General features: G+C 43.9%; 1 protein-coding gene across 1 annotated transcript in view; it reads right to left on the bottom strand.

Moving 5' to 3' along the window:
* Positions 1 to 1,362: 1,362 nt before the first annotated feature.
* Positions 1,363 to 24,095, bottom strand: part of LOC143767528 (uncharacterized) — a 35,257-nt gene continuing 12,524 nt past the window's right edge. The window contains exons 6-12 of the mRNA XM_077255939.1: positions 15,988 to 16,068; positions 14,177 to 14,307; positions 13,868 to 14,047; positions 13,659 to 13,785; positions 13,478 to 13,575; positions 10,304 to 10,394; positions 1,363 to 3,146 (exon numbers count right to left, since the gene is read on the bottom strand). Coding sequence (XP_077112054.1) covers positions 1,813 to 3,146; positions 10,304 to 10,394; positions 13,478 to 13,575; positions 13,659 to 13,785; positions 13,868 to 14,047; positions 14,177 to 14,248 — 1,902 coding nt within the window. The 5' untranslated portion in view covers positions 14,249 to 14,307; positions 15,988 to 16,068 and the 3' untranslated portion in view covers positions 1,363 to 1,812. The remainder of the gene's footprint in view (positions 3,147 to 10,303; positions 10,395 to 13,477; positions 13,576 to 13,658; positions 13,786 to 13,867; positions 14,048 to 14,176; positions 14,308 to 15,987; positions 16,069 to 24,095) is intronic.

Raw genomic sequence — 24,095 nt, 5'->3', positions numbered from 1 at the left:
CATGTTTCACAGTTGGGACAGTGTTCTTTTCTTGATATGCTTCATTTTTCTGCATGCGAACATAGAGCTGATGTTCCTTGCCAAAAATTTCCATTTTTGTCTCATCTGTCCATAGGACATTCTTCCAGAAGCTTTGTGGCTTGTCAACATGTACTGTAGTTTGGCAAATTCCAGTCTGGCTTTTTTATGATTTTTTTTTTAACAACGGTGTCTTCCTTGGTCGTCTCCCATGAAATCCACTTTGGCTCATACAACGATGGATGGTGCGATCTGACAAAGACTATTTCAACCCCCTTACACCCCAGCAAGACAAGGCATCTCTTCTTTTGGTCACATACATAGGCCATGTTAAACAGGCTAAATAGCCTTTATGGATAGTGGTAATATTGACTATCATATATACCAATATTCCACTTTGCAGTCGGTACACTGAGGAATGTCCGATTGACCGAAACGTTTGCATGTATATCTTTTACTACAACTCGTGGATTACATTAAATTTCTACCTAAGCAATTTCTTGTGCGCCAAGTTTATTCTACAAGTAAAGCACGGTTTGGGAACCTACTTGAGCACCATTCTGTATCTGTGCTTACTTTCAACATTTTTATCTCCTCAGTGCAAGACATATGAAAGCCTGCATAGAGTTTGCTAAAAAACACATGAAGGATTCTCAGACTATGAGAAATAAGATTCTCTGGTCTGATGAGATGACGATAGACCTTTTTGGTGATAATTCTAAGTGGTATGTGTGGAGAAAACCAGGAACTGCTCATCACCTGCCCACTACAATCCCAACAGTGAAACGTGGTGGCAGCATCATGCTATGGGGGTGTTTTTCAGCTGCAGGGACATGACGACTGGTTGTCACTGAACGAAACATGAATGCACCCAAGTACAGAGATATCCTGGATGAAAACCTCTTCCAGGGTGCTCTGGACCTCGAAGGCTTACCTTCCAACAAGACAATGACCCTAAGCACACAGCTAAAATAACAAAGGAGTGGAATCAGAACAACTCTGTGACCATTCTTGACTTTTCCAGCCAGAGCCCTGACCTAAACCCAATTGAACATCTGGAAAGACATGAAAATGGCTGTCCACCAACATTCACCATCCAACCGGACAGAACTGGAGAGGATCCCCAAATCCAGGTGTGAAAAACTAGTTGCATCATTCACAAGAAGACTCGTGGCTGTACTAATTCAAAAGGATGATTCTACTCAATACTAAGTAAATGGTCTGAATACTTATGACCATGTGATATTTCAGATTTTCTTTTTTAATAAATTTGCAAAAATGACTACATTTCTGTTTTTTTTTCAGTGAAGATGGGGTTCAGAGTGTACATTATTGAGAAAAAAAAATAACTTTTTTGAATTTACCAAGTGGCTGCAATGAAACAAAGAGTGAAAAATGTAAAGTGGTGTGAATATTTTCCATACCCACTGTAAATATACAACTGAGAAATATTCAATGAAGACGGAATATTGCATTTAATATGCTTTTTAGATAAGAGGCATATTAGTAACTGTGTTTATTGTTATTCAAATGTAAGTTCTCACTTGCATTCTCATTTTCTTAATTGTCATTACATTGACTGTTATGTATTCTTTTGTACAGTTTGTCAAAAATATATGATTTCTCTCTGTGTGAGCTTTCCTTTGTGGTCAACAAAAAAATGGATTTTTGAGCAAAGCATTTCTGACCTTCTAGGTATGAGAATGACTTTTCCCTTTTTGTGATATTTGGTGTTTAGTAAGACTTCTTTTGTTGGTAAAATATTTCAGACCTTCTGAACATGAACATTTTTTTCTACTTTGTGTGAGTTCTCTGATGTCTAAAAAAATTTGATTTCTTTGCAAAACATTTCCCACATTCTGAACATGAAAATGGTTTCTCCCCTGTGTGACTTCTCTGATGTGTAACAAGAATTGATTTATATGCAAAACATTTCCCACATTCTGAACATGAAAATGGCTTCTCCCCTGTGTGACTTCTCTGATGTGAAACAAGATATGATTTATCTGCAAAACATTTCCCACATTCTGAACATGAAAATGGCTTCTCCCCTGTATGACTTCTGTGATGTTTAACAAAATAGGCTTTATCTGCAAAACATTTCCCACAATCCGAACATGAAAATGGTTTCTCCCCTGTGTGAGTTTTTTGATGTGTAACTAAATGTGATTTAAATGTAAAACATTTGTTACATTCTGAACATGAAAATGGCTTCTCCCCTGAGTGACTTTTCTGATGTGCAACAAGATATGATTTATCAGCAAAATATTTCTCACATTCTGAACATTCAAATGGCTTCTCCCCTGTATGACTTCTCTGATGTCTAACAAGATTTGATTTATCTGCAAAACATTTCTCACATTCTGAACATGAAAAAGGTTTCTCCCCTGTGTGAGTTCTCTGATGTATATCAAATTGTGATTTGTGTGCAAAACATTTACCACATTCTGAACATGAAAATGGCTTCTCCCCTGAGTGATTTTTCTGATGTGCAACAAGATATGATTTATCAGCAAAATATTTCTCACATTCTGAACATTCAAATGGCTTCTCCCCTGTATGACATCTCTGATGTCTAACAAGATTTGATTTATCTGCAAAACATTTCTCACATTCTGAACATGAAAAAGGTTTCTCCCCTGTGTGAGTTCTCTGATGTGTATCAAATTGTGATTTGTTTGCAAAACATTTCCCACATTCTGAACATGAATATGGCTTCTCCCCTGTGTGAACTCTGTTTTGTCCAACATGCTGCAATGTATGGTTAAAATATTTCCCATACTCTGAGGAAGAAAATCCTTTCTCTGTGTGAATTTTTGGTTGTGTAACACAAGAAGTTTTGAAGGTAAAACTTTGTTCATATTCTAAACTTGAAATTTGCTTGTTTGCTGTCAGAGCACTACAATATTTAACTCCGCTTTTGTGAATTTTATTTTTCTTAATCGTCTGTGATGAATCAAAAGATAGCAAATGTCTAAAAGGATCAAATGATAGATCTTTGCTGTGAAAGGATGACGGTATATCTGGAATAGTGGCATAGACATCAGTTACATCTTGATTGATATCACGGTCATCTGATTTAAAAATTGTAGATGCCAATTGTCCCTCTGATCTCCCGTTAAAATCATCTGTCAAGAGAAAACATTATTTTTAAATAAATTATGATGAATTATATTTTTGTAACATTCTGAAAATACCTAAAGAAATTGTAAGTTATGTAGAAAAATTCAATTATTTGCTAAGACAAAATCAGTTAAAAGTCTATCAATAGACTTTGAAAAGCAATATGGCTTCTGTAAACCAATTCAGGAAAATCTGGAGTCTCAAAGCTAAATATCCCCCTCGATCCTGAGCCTTAGGGTATGTGTCCACGTTCAGGATTGCATCAGGATTTGGTCAGGATTTTACCTCAGTATTTGTAAGCCAAAACCAGGAGTGGGTGATAAATGCAGAAGTGGTGCATATGTTTCTATTATACTTTTCCTCTATTTGTTCCACTCCTGGTTTTGGCTTACAAATACTGATGTAAAATCCTGACCAAATCGTGGTGCAATCCTGAACGTGGACACATATCCTTACAGTGTGCCCAAAGTCTGTTAGCTTCCATGTTTAGCATTGCAGTAACGAGAAGACTCCACTTAAACATTTACAGTGTGCGTGTCCCCAGAAGCACAAGCTGGGCACCACTTATCGGGCACTAAAATGGCATATTTGCAATTTTCATTCTCCAACATCCAGTGTATGCTAGTTTACAGAGAATATCCGTGGAGTAAAAATAGTCACTACCCCTTAAGATGAAGCACCTTAGGTGATCTGCAAATGGTGCTCCCCAAATATTCAAGCAAAATCTGTATTCCCAATGCCAAATGGCATACCTTTCCTTCTGAGCCATGTCATGTGCCCAAACAGTATGATATTTATTATTATTTAGGAGAAGCTGCAAAATATTTTGTGGTGTCCATTTTTTTCGATTTCCCCTTGTAAAATGTTTATAAAATGAAGCTATATCAATATTTATTGTGATAACCCTTTAGGTGTACATTTCCTGAATATTGCTTATGATGCTATGAGGAGTGCAATTTTCTACAATATAGGCCCTAAAAATAACTCAAAATGTGATTTGGTCCCCAAAAAGTCTTAGTTACTTACTGGTAATGGGAATTTTTGGAGCCCATGACAGCACCATAAAAGAGGTCCGCCCTTCAAGGACAGGAAACCTACAGACATAAAATGGCGACACCTCTCCCACGCATCAGTTGGATTACAGAGCATGAGAGGACTTTCCATGGTTAATTGCAAAATATATGCCAATCCAAACAAACTAATTTCTCAAAAGTGATTATGTACAATGAAGAAGTGTTCACCCACACGTGACGGGAGGGAATACAAGGGTGCTGTCATGGGCTTCAAAAAGTCCTGTTACCGCTAAGTAACTAAGACTTTATTCGATCCCCCATGACAGCGCCATGAGAGAATTACAGAGAGGTAAGAATTTAGGGAGGGACCACAGCCTGAAGCACCCCTCTCCTAAATGTGAGGTTGAAAGGGACATCTAGATCAAGCATATAATGTCTATAAAAAGTTGAAGGAGAAGACCATGTAGTTGCCTTACAAATTTATTCGATCGAAACCTCCCATCTTCTCGGTCAGGAGTCAGCCCATGTGGAGTGCGCCCTCAAACCTTCTGATGCTGCCTTACCACTTGATGTATAAGCTAATGAAATGATCCACCTAGCTAAAGTGCCTCTTGAAATTTTAAGTCCCTTCCTAGTACCCTGGAAGGACACGAATAAAGAATTATCCCTTTTCCAAGGATTAATAACTGACATGTAATCTAATACATCTAGCGAATGGAGCTTCTCCTCTTTCCAATTCTTAGCGTTGGGAAGGAAGAACTATCTTCTGTAACCTATGGAATTTAGAAGCTACCTTTGGTAGGTAAGATGGATCTGGCTTCAAGAAAACTCTATCCTCCAAGTAGTGGGTGTATGGTGGATTCTGGAATGGACTGAATATCACTAACCCTTCGGGCAGATGTCAAGGCTATGAGAAGGGCTGCTTTAAGGGAAAGAATCTTTATTGGGGCTGACTCAATGGACTTAAAAAGTGATTCTGTAATAGCTGTTAGGACTAGGTTAAGGTCCCGTGGCATTATCCTCGCTTTAAGTATGGGCCTAGTTGTAGCTGATGCCTTAATAAATCTAGCTACCCAATAATTCCCTGCCAGATCATAACTAAACAGGGTCCCCAGAGCAGACATCTAGACTTAGAGAGTTTTAGTGGATAGTCCCATCTCAAGACCATTTTGTAGGAACTCCAAAATCTGACCTATAAGGACTCCCCCTCCCCCAAAAAATCTTTGAATTTGAGGTGGACATAAATTTCTTCCAGGTTCTGGTGTAAATTTTGGTGGTGGACACTTTCCTGCTCCTTAGTAGAATGGCTATCAGATTAGAAGAAAACTATTTTTCCCTCAACAATGCCCTCTCAAATTCCATGCTGTGAGATGTAGGCTGGACACTCTTGGATGGCAGACTGGCCCTTAAGGAAGGAGATCTGGGAGCTCCAGTAATAACCATGGATCGGTGATTGACATAGTCCTCAGCCACGAAAGACATCATCTTTTGGGCCAAAAGGAGGCAATTACAATAATCCATGCCTTGTCCTCTCTGACCTTCCTTACTACCAATGACAACAGGGCTAACGGAGGGAAGGCATAAACCAGAATGAAGTCCCACCGGACAAGGAAGTCATCCACCACCAGTGGATCTTCTTTGGGGTCAAGAGAACAGAACTGTTCTACCTTCCTGTTCCCCCTGGTGGTGAAGAGCTCTATGTTTGGACCACCCCACATCTCCACAATCTGCCTGAAGATGGCCTGATAAAGAACCCACTCTCCCTTCCTGAGTTGTTGCGACTCAAAAAGTCCCCTCTGATGTTCTCTCTTCCTCTTATGTGAAGAGCTGTTAATGACAGGAAATGGTTATCTGCTATCTTGTATATCCGATCTGCCACTTCCATTAAGAGTGTGAATAGGATCCCACCTTGGACAATGACCTCACCAAGATGGGCCCCCCAACTGTAGGGCTAGCGTCTGTAGTGACTACTTTAAATATATGATTCACCCAGGGAACCCACCTGGATAGATTAGAGAAATCCAGCCACCACACAAGGCACTGTATTGAGGATGGAGATATAGATATTATACCTTCCAGGTACCCCCCTAAGAGAACTGTCATTAAGCAAGACGTCCCACTGTAAGGCTCTCCTATGAAATGGATCCCTCCGGGCATGCCCCACCTGATACCAGCCCATGCGGGGCGCCTTTGGGCCGCGTCACCAGGACCCACCCAGAACGCGTCCAATGGGCCTGCCCTGGGTGCGTCACCAGGGCCCACCCCGAATGCGTCGTGGGAGCATGCCTCAGCCTGCAGCCACAGCCTGAAGACACCGCCAGCTGGCTCCAGACCATACTTATCTGTCTTCGGGGCAGACCGCTACCGAACTGGTACTCCGGATACCTGCTCCGTCCACAACCGTGCACTCCCACTGGCCCAATGTGGTGCTTCCAGGGACTCTGCACAGGATGAGGCAGAGGACCCCTGCTGCCTGAACCAACCAGCCAGACTTGGGAATAACTCCTTCTTCGACAGATATGTCTGTAGAAGTTCACCCGTCAAGGGCAGGAAACCAACTGATGCATGGGAGAGGTGCTGCCTTTTAGGTCTTTAGGTCTCCCATCCTTGAAGGGCGGATCCCCTCTCTCGTGGTGCTGTCATGGGGCCTCGAATTAAATAGGTTTTGTAAATTTCTTTGTACATATGATAATGGGTTGTTTAAGCCTTTTAAAGTCCTAAAAATATAAAAGGATGTTTGAAAAATGCTCTTGATATTTTAGTAGAACTACAGAAGTGCTATTTATTCAATATTTTGTGTGGTATTACTATTTGTTTTAATGGAATACAACATCAATGTTTAAAGTTTCTAATTCTTCATAATATAGGCAAATTTCAGATTTTTCCATAAATAAATTCAAAACAAATTAAGCTAAAATTACCAGTAGCAAAAAGCACAATGTGTCACGGAAGCAAAACCCTACAATCTTAGAATCGCTTGTATCAGGTTAAAAGGAAGGTGCCGCATTTTTATATTATTAAAAAAAACTAAAAATGTTAAATTTCTTAATTTTATGACATATTTTCAAGTGCACAGTATTTATATTTTTTTTTAGAAATTTATTTTGCAGACTCTGGGGGCTGCCATTTTGCTTTGCAAGAGTGTAAGAGTCGCTGCACGACACTTACACTTTCCAAATACGGCTGCCCTGGGCATAGAAATCAGTGGTCAGATGCCAACCCTATCTATAACACTGTATCTGCATTAGCTGTGATCTGGGCACACCCTCCTGGGCTGTCCAGGTCACAGCTATGGGAGGAGATCGTGGCCATTTTGTTGTAGCCCACAGCGTATCCTGTAGGCTTTAGTTTACCCTGTCATTGCACACACAGCGCTGCGAGATCATGCTGGCAAATATCACCATTACCCCGCAGCTGTTACTCACACCCACGGTAATACTACCGACCGTCACCCGCTGTAACGCCACCGCCGGTACTGTCGGTCACAGCGCTGTGGAATCATGCTGACAGATGTCAGCGTGACTCCGCAGCTGACTGTGACTCGCAGCGATGACTTGCGGTAAAAAAAAGCTGATGAGACTACTTCTCCCATTGGCCTATGTCTGATGGTAGAGTAGTATCATCTGCTGGCGGCTGTGCTCACAGTTAAAAATAAAAACCCATTATACTCACCTCACACCAAATCCCCGACGCTCTCGTCTCCTAGAAATAATGTAAAATAATAAACCAACCTATAATCCTTGTCTGCCATAGTCCAGGTAATCCAGATTGTCCCACGATGATCTCACATGTAGAACAGTCACATCGGGAGATATGACCGCTCTACTCGGCCGCCGGCGATACACTGGCAGGAGGTGATCTCCCCTCCAGTGCATCACTGCATCACTATGAGAGTTCACCGGAGTTCATTAGCTCGGTGCTCTCACTTACGGCACCGCTGTGTGAGAATTTTCCCATACAGCAGTGGTGCCGTAAAAGGAGAGCACCAGAGCTAATGCACTCCGGTGAACTCTACCTTACCTCCTATCAGTGCATCACCGTCGGTCTTTGAGAGCGGTCATATCACTGATGTGACTGCTCTTAAAGTGATCAGGATCATCATGGGACATTATGGATTATCTTCTTGTCGGACAGGTGAGGAATATTTGTGGCTTATTTTATTTTTGTTGCAGGAGACAAGGGAGTCAGGGATTAGGCATTCGGTAAGTGCCTGTGCCTGGTCACTATCCCTGCTATGCACTCCTCTCCCGCTGCATATCTCTCTCCCCATAAGTCGCTCTCCCTCCTATGCACTCCTCTCCCCCTTACATGTCTCTCTCCCCATGGGTCGCTCTCCCTCCTATGCACTCCTCTCCCCCTGCACGTCTCTCTCCCCATGGGTCGCTCTCCCTCCTATCACCTCCTCTCACCCCTGCATGTCTCTCTTCCCATGGGTTGCTCTCCCTCCTATGCACTTCTTTCCCCCCTGCATATCTCACTCCCCATGGATCGCTCTCCCTCCTATGCACTCCTCTCCCCCCTACATGTCTGCCTGATATAGCGAGCAGCACCAATCAACAGAATCCTTGCTGCCTGCCATCCTCGGTGACTGTCTACTTGTCAGTATAACTTTGCAGACATCACACACATGTCAGCAGATTCAGCCCATAATTACTGCAGTGCAGTAATGTGAGCTAGTTGTACACTAGGTTTTTGTCAAATTTCAGTAGCTGCTCCCCCTAGTGTTTAAAAGTGGAAATACCAAACCTTTTAAAATTATTTTTCACACTTTACTAAATTATAAACAAATGCTAAGAATTTTAAAGAAAATGCAAACATTAATTCTTTACATATTGTCAATTGCTGAAAAAAAAATTTTTTTTGATGCCACCTTACCCTTAAAGCATTTTAAAGTTATTGCTACTGTGGTAGATCAAGACACTGGACTACACACTGAGTTAAATAAAGGAACACTGTCTCTTTAAGTCTCTAACTGGTTTATTGGGGGTTCTGAGTAAGCCAGTGCCGAGGTAGCAAAAATAAACAAGGCCTTTCTGGTCTAAGGAAAAACAAAACAGACCATTCAGGAAAAAAACACACTGGTTCTGTTTCCTTGTCAGGACACACACAGTACTCGAGTTCCATTCTCCAGGTCTACTGAACCCCTAATGACTCAAAAGGCTGGCTATTGATATCCCAAACCACACCATGGAGTGGAGATATAGTGAACAATCTCCCACCCGCTCTATGGTTGTTCACAAAAACCCAGCCCTTAAAATGGCCGATTAACCCCTCTCAACACATTGTGTGCTGGAGGAAACTTCAAAGTTTCAAATCACTGAAGCTAGTAACCTCAGTGAAACATATCTCTCCTCCAGTACTTTGCTAGTGACTTGGCATGGTGTGACAAAGTGACACATGTCAGATGAGAAATATGGGGCTTGGTAAGGAACAAAACTGGCTGCAGCAGAAAACGCAACAGATTTAAATGAGAGGATTTTGTGCAATAACTACTGTAGACAAAAACTGTGACTTCTCTGGATAATTATATTATGTGACCTGCTAGCTGTCAACAATCCAAACTACCGTAGTGGACAATATTTTCTGTCAAATAAGTTTCCTTAAGAAATATTAGAGATTTAGAGAGAACTTTTCAACATAGTGCACTAAACAGGAGTTGCACTCATTTATGATGGACCATTGGAGCTCCTATAAGTCCTGACTAGAAAGGTAAAAAAAGGTATTAGTGCTCCCTGTTTCAGGAGAGATTGTGCAGTAATTTTCATTCCAGTCATTAGAGCCATTAACCATGCACAGCTTAGACATATGGCATAGGTGGAACGTTATTTCATGTAATTTATTGTGAACCTCTTTGAAGTTAGACAGATCTTTTCTCACAGAAACTTAAAACTCAGGATAAATGGAAACTCTGATGTTATTGTAGAGAAATTCACAATTGGACAACATGAAAAAATATTACATTAAATTTACTCTACTAATAAGGGGGATATTTCTGACCTCGTAGATTCAACAGCGGATGACCATTCAGTGGTCTAGTGGCAGAATGGTGACCTTCAAATGTGATATGACCGGACAAGACCACTGATAAAGCAGTGTCAGCCAGTGACTGAGGAGAATCTGTAACCTCTCTGCCTTTAGCGGTTACTCACCTGGGTAGTCATATGTAGGAATCTCCTCTTTACACCGCTCATCACCCCTCACATATGTCTCTGTAGTACTAATATGGGTCAGATCTTTACCCTGAAACAAATATTGTAAAAGTCACAGACAGATGGAGAAGTCACATCTATGATCAGCTCTAATCCTGCCATCTCCACCGTTCTCATTACACAAGTATAAAACATATACCGTATATACTTGAGTATAAGCCGAGATTTTCAGCACATTTTTTTAGGTTAAAAGTGCTCCTCTCGGCTTTTACATGAGTCATTGTCCCAGGGGGTCGGCGAGGAAGGGGGAGCGGCAGCTGTCACATCATACTCACCTGCTCCCGGTGCGGTCTCTGCACTTTCACTCTTCTCCGATGGTCTCCGGCGCCCGCAGCTCTTCCTGTGTTCAGCGGTCATGTGGTATCGCTCATTAAAGTAATGAATATGGACGGGACTCCACTCCCATAGGTGGAGCGCATATTAATTACTTTAATGAGCGGTACCATGTGACCGCTGAACACAGGAACAAGCTGGCGGCAGGCGCCGGAGACCATCGGAGAAGCAGGAACATACAGAGAGACAGGAGGGGGTGAGTATGACGGGGGAGGGTGAGCCATGCAATATTCACCTGTCCCCGTTCCACCGCTGGGCTCTGTCTTCCGCATCCTCTGGCTGTGATGTTCAGGTCAGAGGGCGAGATGACGTGGTTAGTGCGTGCCCTTTGCCTGAACAGTCACTGTAGAGACGCGGAAGACACAGCGGCGTGCGGCGGTGGAACGGGGACAGGTGAACATCACAAGTGCCGGTGTCCTGAGCCAGTGGTGACTCCCACACCTGGCCCCCATAGCGCACCGGTGTCCCCGCCTGCTCAGGCCTCCGGCACCCAGCGATGAGAGGGGAGTACATATTATTCTATGGAGCATCTTATGGGGCCATCAAACTTTATGGAGCAGCATCTGGGGCATAATATGCTATGGAGCATCTTATGGGGCCATCAACCTTTGTGCAGCATTATATGGGGCATAATATTCTATGGAGCATCTTATGGGGCCATCAACCTTTATGGAGCAGCATATGGGGCATAATATGATATAGAGCATCTTATGGGGCCATCAACCTTTGTGCAGCATTATATGGGGCATATTATTCTATGGAACATCTTATGGGGCCATCAACCTTTGTGCAGCATTATATGGGGCATAATATTCTATGGAGCATCTTATGGGGTCATCAACCTTTGTACAGCATTATATGGAGAATATTATTCTATGGAGCATCTTATGGGGCCATAAACCTTTGTGCAGCATTATATTGGGCATAATATTCTATGGAGCATCTTATGGGGCCATCATCAACCTTTTATGCAGCATTATATGGGGCACATTTTAATATGGAGCATCTTATGGGTCCCATCATGAACTTTATGGAGCATTATATGGGGCTCCTGATTCAATATGGATATTCAAAAACACTTAACCTACTGATGTCTCTGAAGATGGTGGCTTGGCTTTCCCCAACCTTGAAGTATATTTTCTTGCAGCCCAGAGTCAGCATTTAAAGGGTTGGGGGCATGAGGTGTCGTCCAGTGCGGTACAGCATTTGATGGAAAAGGTGACGAAAAGAAGTCCAGTAATACAATGTCTGGAAGATGGTTCCCTGGGGGAATTGGGGAAACTGTATTGTAAGCTGTGGGGTAGATTGAAATAAATTTGTGGGGTTACGGGTCTGACCAGGTTCTCCCCGTTATGGCATAATAATAATTTACCAGAGTTTGTGGCATTGGGGGTATTACCAGAGTGGCAGGCCAAGGGAATTCACTACGTGTATCAGATAATTGAGCAGCGAGAGCTGAAATCCTTTTCCCAATTGCAGGTGGAGTTTGGTCTCAGGCCCTCGGGGGAATATCAGTATGTGCAGATGAGACACGCATTTGGAGCTCAAAACAGGGGTGAATGTATTAGAATCCAAGGAGATATAGTGTTGGAATATGTGTGTGGTGAAGGGACTACGAGTGGGGTTATTTCCACCCTATATAAAGATTTACTACATACTTACCTATTGGGATTTCCGATAAATGCAAGAGCCAAGTGGGAAAGGGAACTGGACCCACTGGAGAATGAAACTTGGGAGTCGGTGCTGGAGTGGGTTCCACGGCTGTCACTAAGTGAACCGTATAGGCTGTCACAGCTCTATATAATACACAGAGTCTACAAATCTCCGGAAATATTGTATAAGGCAGGTTTGCGTGCTGATTCTGAATGCCCGAGGTGTAAGACTGTAAATGCTGGAATATTTCATATGATGTGGACGTGTCCGAGACTGACTGCTTTTTGATTGGTGGTTTTGAGTGGTGTGGAAGGAGCGTATAGATGCATGGAACCAAGGGATCCGACGGTGTGTTTGCTGGGTTATGTAGATGAGATTGGAGTTGATAACACCCTGAAGATAGCAATTGCCAGATTGTTGTATATGGCCCGAAACGTAATAGCACAAAATTGGATAAAGGATGAACCGCCCACATGAGGAGAATTCCTTCAATATGTGAAGCAGGGTCTGACATTGGAAAAAGGGATTTATAAGAAAAGAGGGAAAATAGAAATGTTCGACAAACTGTGGACTTTGTGGCTTGAAATGGGATAGAGGTTAGGTAAAGGGGATAGGAGAGTTGAGGGCCTGACTCGGTGAGAACAAAACATGGCATATGCGGTCCTAATTGGGATAAAATCCATTAAGTATCATTGGTGGAAGTGTTATTAAAAGAGGTGAGCTGTCTTATTGGGGTGGGGAGGGATAAGGTGGGAATATTGGGGTTTTGATACTGGCAAAATTTTATATTAAAAACAAGACTATAATATGTAAAATGCAATGTTATTCTTATCTATTTGAGTTAAAAAAAAAACTACTGATGTCTCAATTAATTTTACTTTTATTGGTATCTATTTTTATTTTTGACATTTTCCAGTAGCTGCTGCATTTCCCACCCTAGGTTTTCACTCGAGTCAATACGTTTTCCCAGTTTTTTGTGGCAAAATTAGGGGTCTCGGCTTATACTCGGGTCGGCTTATACTAGAGTATATATGGTAATACTGGTGGATAAAACAAGACTGAGCACAAGACCTTCACCGCCATCTACACATCATAGTGGAGATCTCATGACACCTTCTCTCCATCTACCTTATGATCCTGAGGAACATCGGGATTTTCTTGTTTACAGTCCTGTGGAAGAAGAGGATGAGGACATCTCTCTGGTGTTGTTCTCTTACTGGATAGAACTGGAGGAAACACATACAGGGACTGAATTAATTCTTTACATACAGATAATTATAGGCTGTGTGCATTTAGTCCTGTCCATTACCTGGTGATGTGAGGGGCTGGGGATCCTCCTCCATCATGATGTCCTTGTACAGATCTCTGTGTCCTTCTAAATACTCCCACTCCTCCATGGAGAAATAGACGGTGATATCCTGGCACCTTATAGGAACCTGACACATACAATGATACCGTCATCACCCCGATCCCTCATAGCGTTACTGTATAATGTCCCACCATTCCCAGCAATGTCACCTCTCCAGTCAGCAGCTCAATCATCTTATAGGTGAGTTCTAGGATCTTCTGGTCATTGATGTCCTCATGTATCAGGGGGTGAGGTGGAGGCCCCATGATTGGGCTCATGGTTCTTCCCCATCCCTCAGACACAGGGTCCTGACAGTGGTCACTAGAGGTCTTCTTCACTACTGTGTAATCCTGGTTATGGAGAGACACATTAATAAAGCTCACTACAGACATTTCCAGAGTCCTCACCTCTCCAGTTCTGTCCATCTGTTATTCCCATAGATAAGAATGATGTAATGTGACGTCATCAGAATCTCTCACCTCTCCAGTAAGCCGGAAGAGGATCTCTAAGGTGAGTTGTAATATCCTCTCTGTTATCCTGTCCCTGTCCATCCTTGATGAGTAAATCAGAAAAAAAGATCTCCACTAGGAGGATCCGTTCTTGTAGGAATCTGAGTGGGGACAAGATGAGTGGTTGTAACATCATAAATAATCCAATAATCCAATATAATAAAACAATTACAGAAGATATTCAGGGTAAATGTATCAGGAGATAGAACGTGCAGATGTTGTCTTCTCTGTCTTGCATGGACTGGAAAATAAGTTGAATTGCTGACTAAGGGTATGTTTCCACGGTCAGTAAACGCTGCTTGTTTGACGCTGCAGCGTCAAACAAGCAGCGTCCAGATGTTCCAGCATAGTGGAGGGGATTTTATGAAATCCCGTCTCCACTATGCGTGGAAACCCGCACGCGGCGGCCCTGCGACTCCGGACATGCTGCGCGTCTTTTCAGATCGCAGCATGTCCGTACACCTTGCGGGGACGCAGCGTCCCCGCAAGGCATATCACAGGGCCCTATGGCGAGGGGTGCGATGATCCCGGATGTGTACTGTACACATCCGGCACCATCGCGTCCCAGGAAGGGGGCGGGGCTTAGTGCCGAGCGGCTTCGCCGCTGCGGCGATACCGCCGCCCCTCCGGACCGTGGAGCCATACCCTAAGACATCTCATCCATGCTCCCAATCACTAGCTATGTTGGCCAACTGCTTGGCTGTAGGAATCGCAAGTCCTTTGGGACTCAGCCGGAATTAGATACCAAGCAGTGGTGGTACATTTTGTTATTTTGCAATATTCTGTGTAACAAAACTTTTAAGGCTCCTATACACATTAGACTAAAGTCGGCTGGAATTGCAGATGCTGTCAGGTGAGAAAAGGATCTGGAATTTTAATTTCTGAAGCTGATCCCTTTGTTTTCCCTAAGGGTATGTGTCCACGTTCAGGATTGCATCAGGATTTGGTCAGGATTTTTCATCAGTATTTGTAAGCCGAAACCAGGAGTGGAACAATTAGGCCGGAGACACACTGGTGCGATAGACGGCCGAGTCTCGCTGGTTAAAAGCAAGCTGTGGCACCTGCACTCCGGAGCGGAGCGTGCGGCTCCATAGCAATACATGGAGCTGCACGCTCAGCTCCGGAATGCAGGTGCCACAGCTTGCTTTTAACCAGCGAGACTCGGCCGTCTCTCGCACCAGTGTGTCTCCGGCCTTAGAGGAAAAGTATAATAGAAACATATGCACCACTTCTGCATTTATCACCCACTCCTGGTTTTGGCTTACAAATACTAATGAAAAATCCTGACCAAATCCTGATGCAATCCTGAACGTGGACACATACCCTTAAGATAAGCCTTTCTAAAGTAGTCTGCCAAGGACTCTCTCACAGAAACCAAAGAAAAATCCAGCTGAGCAGAAAGGTTTACTATATGGGGAAGTCAGAAGAGACAGCTGTCAGCATGATCATTTGGCCAACAGTTATCTCATGTGTATGGGGTCATTAATATTACACTGACTGGCCGGAATAATAACTCTGCACTACTGTAGTGCAGAGTATCGTCTGAACAATCAAATGCTTATATGTTATAAGATCCCACTAATGAGGGTTGTTGAAAAATGTCTAAAAAAGATTTTAAAGTGAAAAGAAAAATCACAGTTTTAGAATGAAAGAAAGAGAACGTTCTCTTTATTGATGAAGACCTAGAGAAGACATCTTCCACACATTTCAAATAACTCAAAAAAAGGATTATTTTATTTGAGGCAGAAAGAAAACGAGAGACCCTCATACATCCATGGTACCTGCCAACTGTCTGAGATCCTAATTTTCATCTTTGGGAACCTGTCCAGGACGTCGCTGGTATTTGCCGGGTTCATATGTATCTGCATCAAGAATGGGGATAAAGGAGTACCAGTATTTATTTTTTAGCTGGTGGAGTGGATGGTAACATATTGTGGGGGGCAACTTGTAGTGTCATAAAAAGTGTGTGGTGTGTTACAGGGTCACTGGCGCCGTACGTCAAGGGAGATATGTGTTGCAAAGGTTGCTTTCCTGTGTGATATGAAAGCCATAAGTTTATCCTCCAGCATGATATTTGCTGAGAGCATTCCAGTCGCTATATGGGTCTGGCTTTCATGGTGGGTAGGTCAGAGATGGGCAGGAGGCTTACCCACCATATCTCCACCTCCAGGGTATGGCTGGAGGGAGTAAGGCTACTTTCACACTAGCGTCGTACGTCGCAATGCGACGTGGCAACGTACCGACGCAAACTGTGAAAGAAAAACACAACAGGGCAGCGGATGCAGTTTTACAACGCATCCGCTGTCCCATTGTGATGTAACTTTTTTTATGCCGACGGTCCGACGCAACACGACGCATGCAACGTGTGGCAATCCGTCGCAATGCGTCGCTAATACAAGTCTATGGAGAAAAAACGCATCCTGCAAGCAATTTTGCAGGATGCGTTTTTTCTCCAAAATGACGCATTACGACATGCGTCGTACGACATGCGTCGTACGACGCTAGTGTGAAAGCAGCCTTAAATGTCCAGCCAGTTTTTTTCTCTGTGTGTGTTGTGTGGAGGAAGGAATCCAGAGCATGTTTCCATATTTCCCTCAGAAAGCTGATTACAAATTTCACATCCAGATAATAGGGCACACTACCACCACAGGCAAGGTTGCAGAGTACACAGAGGTGCTTAAAGGGATAGTACTCAGACAGATATGGGTTAAAGAATACACATAGCAGCTTTTTGCACAGCAATCCCACAGATATGGGTTAAAGAACACATACAGCAGCTGTTGACACGTTACCATCACAGACATGGCTGCATAAGAACAAAAAAATATGTTTAGATGCACATCACTCCCAATGACACAGTTAAAGATTATAAAAAACTTTTTGTTACACATGGTACTCTCACAGACACAGATGCTGAGTACAGAGAGAGACCTCGAGTTTTTGAAAAACTGCCCACTTGCAAAAGCTAATACTGTCCCTCACTACTGCATCCTGTCCCTATGCTAAGTATTGCAATGGAGGAGCAGGTGGACATGGCAGTATAGGTGGAAGAGGCAGAGGAGGAGTAATCCAACACTTTTTTTTGTTTATTTTTTATTTTGATTTGTTTTTTATTTTTGTTACGGAACTGACTTTAAACAACCTAGAATTTGCAAAACTAAAACTAGCTATCTAAAACCAAGAGGTATAGGTCCAAGTGAAAGAATAGGTGGACGTAGCGGTATGGTGTTAAGAGGCACGGGAGGAGTATTCCAACATTTTTTTGGTTTCTTATTTTTGTATTTTTCTGTGATTTTGTTTTATATTTCTTTAATGGAACTAAAACTAACTAGATTTAACTAAACTAAAACTCGCTATCTAGACTCACCAGGCGTATAGTGGGTATGGAAAGTATTCAGACCACTTTAAATTTTTCACTCTTTGTTTCATTGCAGCCATTTAGTAAATTCAAAAAAGTTAATTTTTTTTCTCATTAATGTACACTCTGCACCTCATCTTGACTGATCAAAATAGAAATGTAGACATTTTTGCAAATTTATTAAAAAAAGAAACACTGAAATATCACATGGTCATAAGTATTCAGACCCTTTGCTCAGTATTGAGTAGAAGCACCTTTTGAGCTAGTACAGCCATGAGTCTTCTTGGGAATGATGCAACAAGTTTTTCACACCTGGATTTGGTGTTCTCTGCCATTCTTCCTTGCAGATTCTCTCCAGTTCCATAAGGTTGGATGGTGAACGTTGGTGGACAGCCATTTTCAGGTCTATCCACATGCACATGCCTGAATAGTTTCCGCACCCACTTTAGGTCCAAGTGGAGGAAGCGGTGGAAGTGGCGGTTTAAGTGGAAGAGGAGGAGAACTATGTAGCCAACACAGTTGTTTGGGTTTTTCATTTGTGGAAGAGGAACCCAAATTAAACTAATGACAAATAGAGTTGAATATTAGCTGTGTGCGACCTGTCTCCTGTTTGCAAAACCCTTAAGGTAGCTTCACACTAAGCGACGCTGCAGCGATACAGACAACGATCCCGATCGCTGCAGCGTCGCTGTGTGGTCGCTGGAGAGCTGTCACACAGACAGCTCTCCAGCGACCAACGATGCCGAGGTCCCCAGGTAACCAGGGTAAACATCGGGTTGCTAAGCGCAGGGCCGCGCTTAGTAACCCGATGTTTACCCTGGTTACCAGTGTAAAATGTAAAAAAACAAACAGTACATACTCACCTTCGCGTCCCCCGGCGTCCGCTTCCCTGCACTGACTGAGCGCCGGCCCTAACAGCAGAGCGGTGACGTCACCGCTGTGCTGTACTTTTACTTTACGGCCGGCACTCAGTCAGTGCAGGAAGCGGACGGCGAGGGACGTGTGACAGACATCAGAAGGTGAGTATGTACTGTTTGTTTTTTTTACTTTTACGATGGTAACCAGGGTAAACATCGGGTTACTAAGCGCGGCCCTGCGCTTAGTAACCCGATATTTACCCTGGTTACCATTGTAAAACATCGCTGGCATCGTTGCTTTTGCTGTCAAACACAACGATACATGGCGATCTGACGACCAAATAACGTTCTGAACTTTAACCAACGACCAGCGATATCACAGCAGGATCCTGATTGCTGCTGCCTGTCAAACTCAACGATATCGCTAGCCAGGACGCTGCAATGTCACGGATTGCTAGCGATATCGTTTAGTGTGAAGGTACCTTTAAACTTCTTCTGAGCCTCCTCAATGTTCCTTTGGACCTCCTGCCATAAATCCCTCAACTGCTGTACAGCAACAACAGCCCCAGACCACCTGGAGTTCAAATGAGAGAACTCCCCGAAGTGTGGATTGAACCCGTAATTGCAGAAGAAAGGGAGATGCCTGTGGAGTGATTCACACGGTTATTAAAAGCAAACTCTGCTAATAGCAAGGCATCACACCAATCCTCCTATCTGGAAGTGGAAAGACAGCGCTAAATTTGTTCCAACGACTGACTGGTCCGTTCCGTCTGACCATTGGTCTTCGGATGGTATGTGGACGAAAAAGACAAAGCAATACCCAATTTTTTGCAAAACGCCCTCCAAAACCTGGACACAAACTGCACTCCACGATCAGACACCACACTAAAGGGCACACCATACAAACGAACCACATTATGTACAAACCTTAGATAGGGTTTTTCCAGAAAGGTAAAGCCACCAAGGGTATAAAGTGTGCTTGTTTAGAAAACCTGTCCACAAACTACCCATATGACAGTATTACCCTTAGAAGAGGGAAGATTGGTGATAAATCCATGGACAAATGTGTCCATGGTCTATCAGGAACTAGCAAAGGCACCAATTCCCTGCCGGCCGATTATTATGAGAGCTCTTAGCATGGGCACAAACTTTAAATGCAGAAACAAACTTCTTCAGATCATACGAAATCGAGGACCACCAGAAAACCCTCGCGATGGCCACACGAGTAGCCAAGTGTTATGACCCCAATGGCGAGGGTCTCAGAGGAACGTGGAAGTCTGCAGAATACAAAAATCCAGCTCATAGGGCAGTGGTAACTGGGTTGACCATATATCTACTCCTAACGCCAACACTAGAAGTAGCCGGGGATCATTCCTACGTTGATTCTAGACACGCGCCAGCCGAAGAATCTAGCTACCCCTAGTAGAGGAAAACAAAGACCTTTCTTGCCTCCAGAGAAGGGGACCCCAAAGCTGGATAGAAGCCCCCCACAAATAATGACGGTGAGGTAAGAGGAAATGACAAACACAGAAATGAACCAGGTTTAGCACAGAGAGGCCCGCTTACTGATAGCAGAATAAAGAAAGGTAACTTATATGGTCAACAAAAACCCTATCAAAATCCACACTGGAAATTCAAGAACCCCCGAACCGTCTAACGGTCCGGGGGGAGAACACCAGCCCCCTAGAGCTTCCAGCAAAGGTCAGGATATAGATTTGGAACAAGCTGGACAAAAATACAAAACCAAAACAAATAGCAAAAAGCAAAAGGCAGACTTAGCTGATATAACTGGAACCAGGATCAGTAGACAAGAGCACAGCGGACTAGCTCTGATAACTACGTTGCCAGGCATTGAACTGAAGGTCCAGGGAGCTTATATAGCAACACCCCTAACTAACGACCCAGGTGCGGATAAAAGGAATGACAGAAAAACCAAAGTCAAAAAACTAGTAACCACTAGAGGGAGCAAAAAGCAAATTCACAACAGTACCCCCCCCTTAGTGAGGGGTCACCGAACCCTCACCACGACCACCAGGGCGATCAGGATGAGCGGCATGAAAGGCACGAACTAAATCGGCCGCATGAACATCAGAGGCGACCACCCAGGAATTATCCTCCTGACCATAGCCCTTCCACTTGACCAGGTACTGAAGCCTCCGCCTGGAGAGGCGAGAATCCAAGATCTTCTCCACCACGTACTCCAACTCGCCCTCAACCAACACCGGAGCAGGAGGCTCAGCAGAAGGGACTACAGGCACAATGTACCGCCGCAACAAGGACCTATGAAATACATTGTGAATAGCAAACGACACAGGAAGATCCAGACGAAAAGATACAGGATTAAGGATTTCCAATATCTTGTAAGGCCCAATAAAACGAGGTTTAAATTTGGGAGAGGAGACCTTCATAGGAACAAAGCGGGAAGAAAGCCACACCAAATCCCCAACGCGTAGTCGGGGACCCACACCGCGGCGGCGGTTGGCAAAGCGCTGAGCCTTCTCCTGTGACAACTTCAAGTTGTCCACCACATGATTCCAGATCTGCTGCAACCTATCCACCACAGAATCCACCCCAGGACAGTCAGAAGGCTCCACATGACCCGAAGAAAAGCGAGGATGGAAACCAGAGTTGCAGAAAAAAGGCGAAACCAAGGTGGCGGAACTAGCCCGATTATTAAGGGCAAACTCAGCCAACGGCAAGAATGTCACCCAATCGTCCTGATCAGCAGAGACAAAACACCTCAAATAAGCCTCCAAAGTCTGATTGGTTCGCTCCGTCTGTCCATTAGTCTGAGGATGGAAAGCAGACGAAAACGACAAATCAATGCCCATCCTACTACAAAAGGATCGCCAGAACCTGGAAACGAACTGGGATCCTCTGTCTGACACAATATTCTCAGGGATGCCGTGCAAACGAACCACGTTCTGGAAAAACACAGGAACCAGATCGGAAGAGGAAGGCAGCTTAGGCAAAGGAACCAAATGGACCATCTTGGAGAAGCGATCACATATCACCCAGATAACGGACATGCCCTGAGATAGCGGAAGATCAGAAATGAAATCCATGGAGATATGTGTCCAAGGTCTCTTCGGGACAGGCAAGGGCAAGAGCAAACCGCTGGCACGAGAACAGCAAGGCTTAGCTCGAGCACAAGTCCCACAGGACTGCACAAATGACCGCACATCCCTTGACAAGGAAGGCCACCAAAAGGACCTGGCCACCAGATCTCTGGTGCCAAAAATTCCCGGGTGACCTGCCAACACCGAGGAATGAACCTCGGAAATGACTCTGCTGGTCCACTTATCCGGGACAAACAGTCTGTCAGGTGGACAAGACTCAGGCCTATCAGCCTGAAATCTCTGCAACACACGTCGCAGATCCGGAGAAATAGCTGACAAGATAACTCCATCTTTAAGAATACCAACAGGATCAGCGACTCCAGGAGCATCAGGCACAAAGCTCCTAGAAAGAGCATCGGCCTTCACATTCTTTGAACCTGGTAAATACGAGACAACAAAATCAAAGCGGGAGAAAAACAATGACCAGCGGGCCTGTCTCGGATTAAGGCGTTTAGCAGACTCGAGATACATCAGATTTTTGTGATCAGTCAAGACCACCACACGATGCTTAGCACCCTCGAGCCAATGACGCCACTCCTCAAATGCCCATTTCATGGCCAACAACTCCCGATTGCCCACATCATAATTTCGCTCGGCAGGCGAAAACTTCCTAGAGAAAAAAGCACAAGGTTTCATAACAGAGCAACCAGGGCCTCTCTGCGACAAAACGGCCCCTGCCCCAATCTCCGAAGCATCCACCTCAACCTGAAAGGGAAGTGAGACGTCAGGCTGGCACAAAACAGGCGCCAAAGTAAACCGGCGTTTCAACTCCTGGAAAGCCTCCACGGCAGCAGGAGCCCAGTTAGCTACATCGGAGCCCTTCTTGGTCATATCCGTCAAAGGTTTCACAATGCTAGAAAAATTAGCGATAAAACGACGGTAGAAGTTAGCGAAGCCCAAGAACTTCTGAAGACTCTTAACTGACGAGGGCTGAGTCCAATCAAGAATAGCTCGGACCTTGACTGGGTCCATCTCCACAGCAGAAGGGGAAAAAATGAACCCCAAAAAGGGAACCTTCTGTACACCAAAGAGACACTTTGAGCCCTTGACAAACAAAGAATTTTCACGCAAAATTTTAAAGACCAACCTGACCTGCTCCACATGCGAATCCCAATTATCAGAAAAAAACAAAATATCATCCAGATAAACAATCAAAAATTTATCCAGATACTTCCGGAAAATGTCATGCATAAAGGACTGAAAAACTGAAGGCGCATTGGAGAGCCCAAAAGGCATCACCAAGTACTCAAAATGACCTTCGGGCGTATTGAATGCGGTTTTCCATTCATCACCTTGCTTAATGCGCACAAGGTTGTACGCACCACGAAGGTCTATCTTGGTGAACCACTTGGCACCCTTAATCCGGGCAAACAAGTCAGACAACAGCGGTAAAGGATACTGAAATTTGACAGTGATCTTATTTAAAAGCCGATAATCAATACAAGGTCTCAAAGATCCGTCCTTTTTTGCCACAAAAAAGAATCCCGCACCAAGAGGGGAAGAAGACGGACGAATATGTCCTTTTTCCAGAGACTCCTTGATATATGAACGCATAGCGGTATGTTCAGGTACCGACAGATTAAACAGTCTTCCCTTAGGAAATTTACTGCCTGGGATCAAATCTATAGCACAGTCACAGTCCCTATGAGGAGGCAGTGCACTGGACTCAGACTCACTGAAGACATCCTGATAATCAGACAAATACTCCGGAACTTCCGAAGGCGTAGAAGAAGCAATAGACACAGGCAGGGAATCCTCATGAATACCACGACAGCCCCAACTTGAGACTGACATAGCCTTCCAGTCCAGGACTGGATTATGGGTCTGTAACCATGGCAGCCCTAAAACGACCAAATCATGCATTTTATGTAAAACCAGGAAACGTATCACCTCGCGGTGTTCAGGAGTCATGCACATGGTAACCTGAGTCCAATACTGCGGTTTATTTGCTGCCAATGGTGTAGCATCAATACCCCTAAGAGGAATAGGATTTTCTAATGGTTCAAGAGTAAATCCACAGCGCTTAGCAAATGAGAGATCCATGAGACTCAGGGCAGCACCTGAATCTACAAACGCCATGACAGGATAAGATGACAGTGAGCAAATCAAAGTTACAGACAGAATAAATTTAGGTTGCAAATTACCAACGGTGACAGGACTAACAACCTTAGCTATACGTTTAGAGCATGCTGAGATAACATGTGTAGAATCACCACAGTAGTAGCACAAGCCATTCCGGCGTCTATGAATTTTCCGCTCATTTCTAGTCAGGATTCTATCACATTGCATTAAATCAGGTGTCTGTTCAGACAACACCATGAGGGAATTTGCGGTTTTTCTATCACATTGCACCGAATTAGGTGTCTGTTCAGACAACACCATGAGAGAATTTGCGGTTTTGCGCTCCCGCAACCGCCGGTCAATTTGAATAGCCAGTGCCATAGTATCATTCAGACCTGTGGGAATGGGAAAACCCACCATAACATTCTTAATGGCTTCAGAAAGGCCATTTCTAAAATTAGCGGCCAGTGCACACTCGTTCCAATGTGTCAGCA

The sequence above is a fragment of the Ranitomeya variabilis genome, chromosome 4 (assembly GCF_051348905.1).
Source record: "Ranitomeya variabilis isolate aRanVar5 chromosome 4, aRanVar5.hap1, whole genome shotgun sequence".
Taxonomy (NCBI): Eukaryota; Metazoa; Chordata; class Amphibia; order Anura; family Dendrobatidae; genus Ranitomeya; species Ranitomeya variabilis.
The sequence above is the reverse complement of the archived record's forward strand: the minus strand, read 5'-3'. Positions and strand labels throughout refer to the sequence as shown.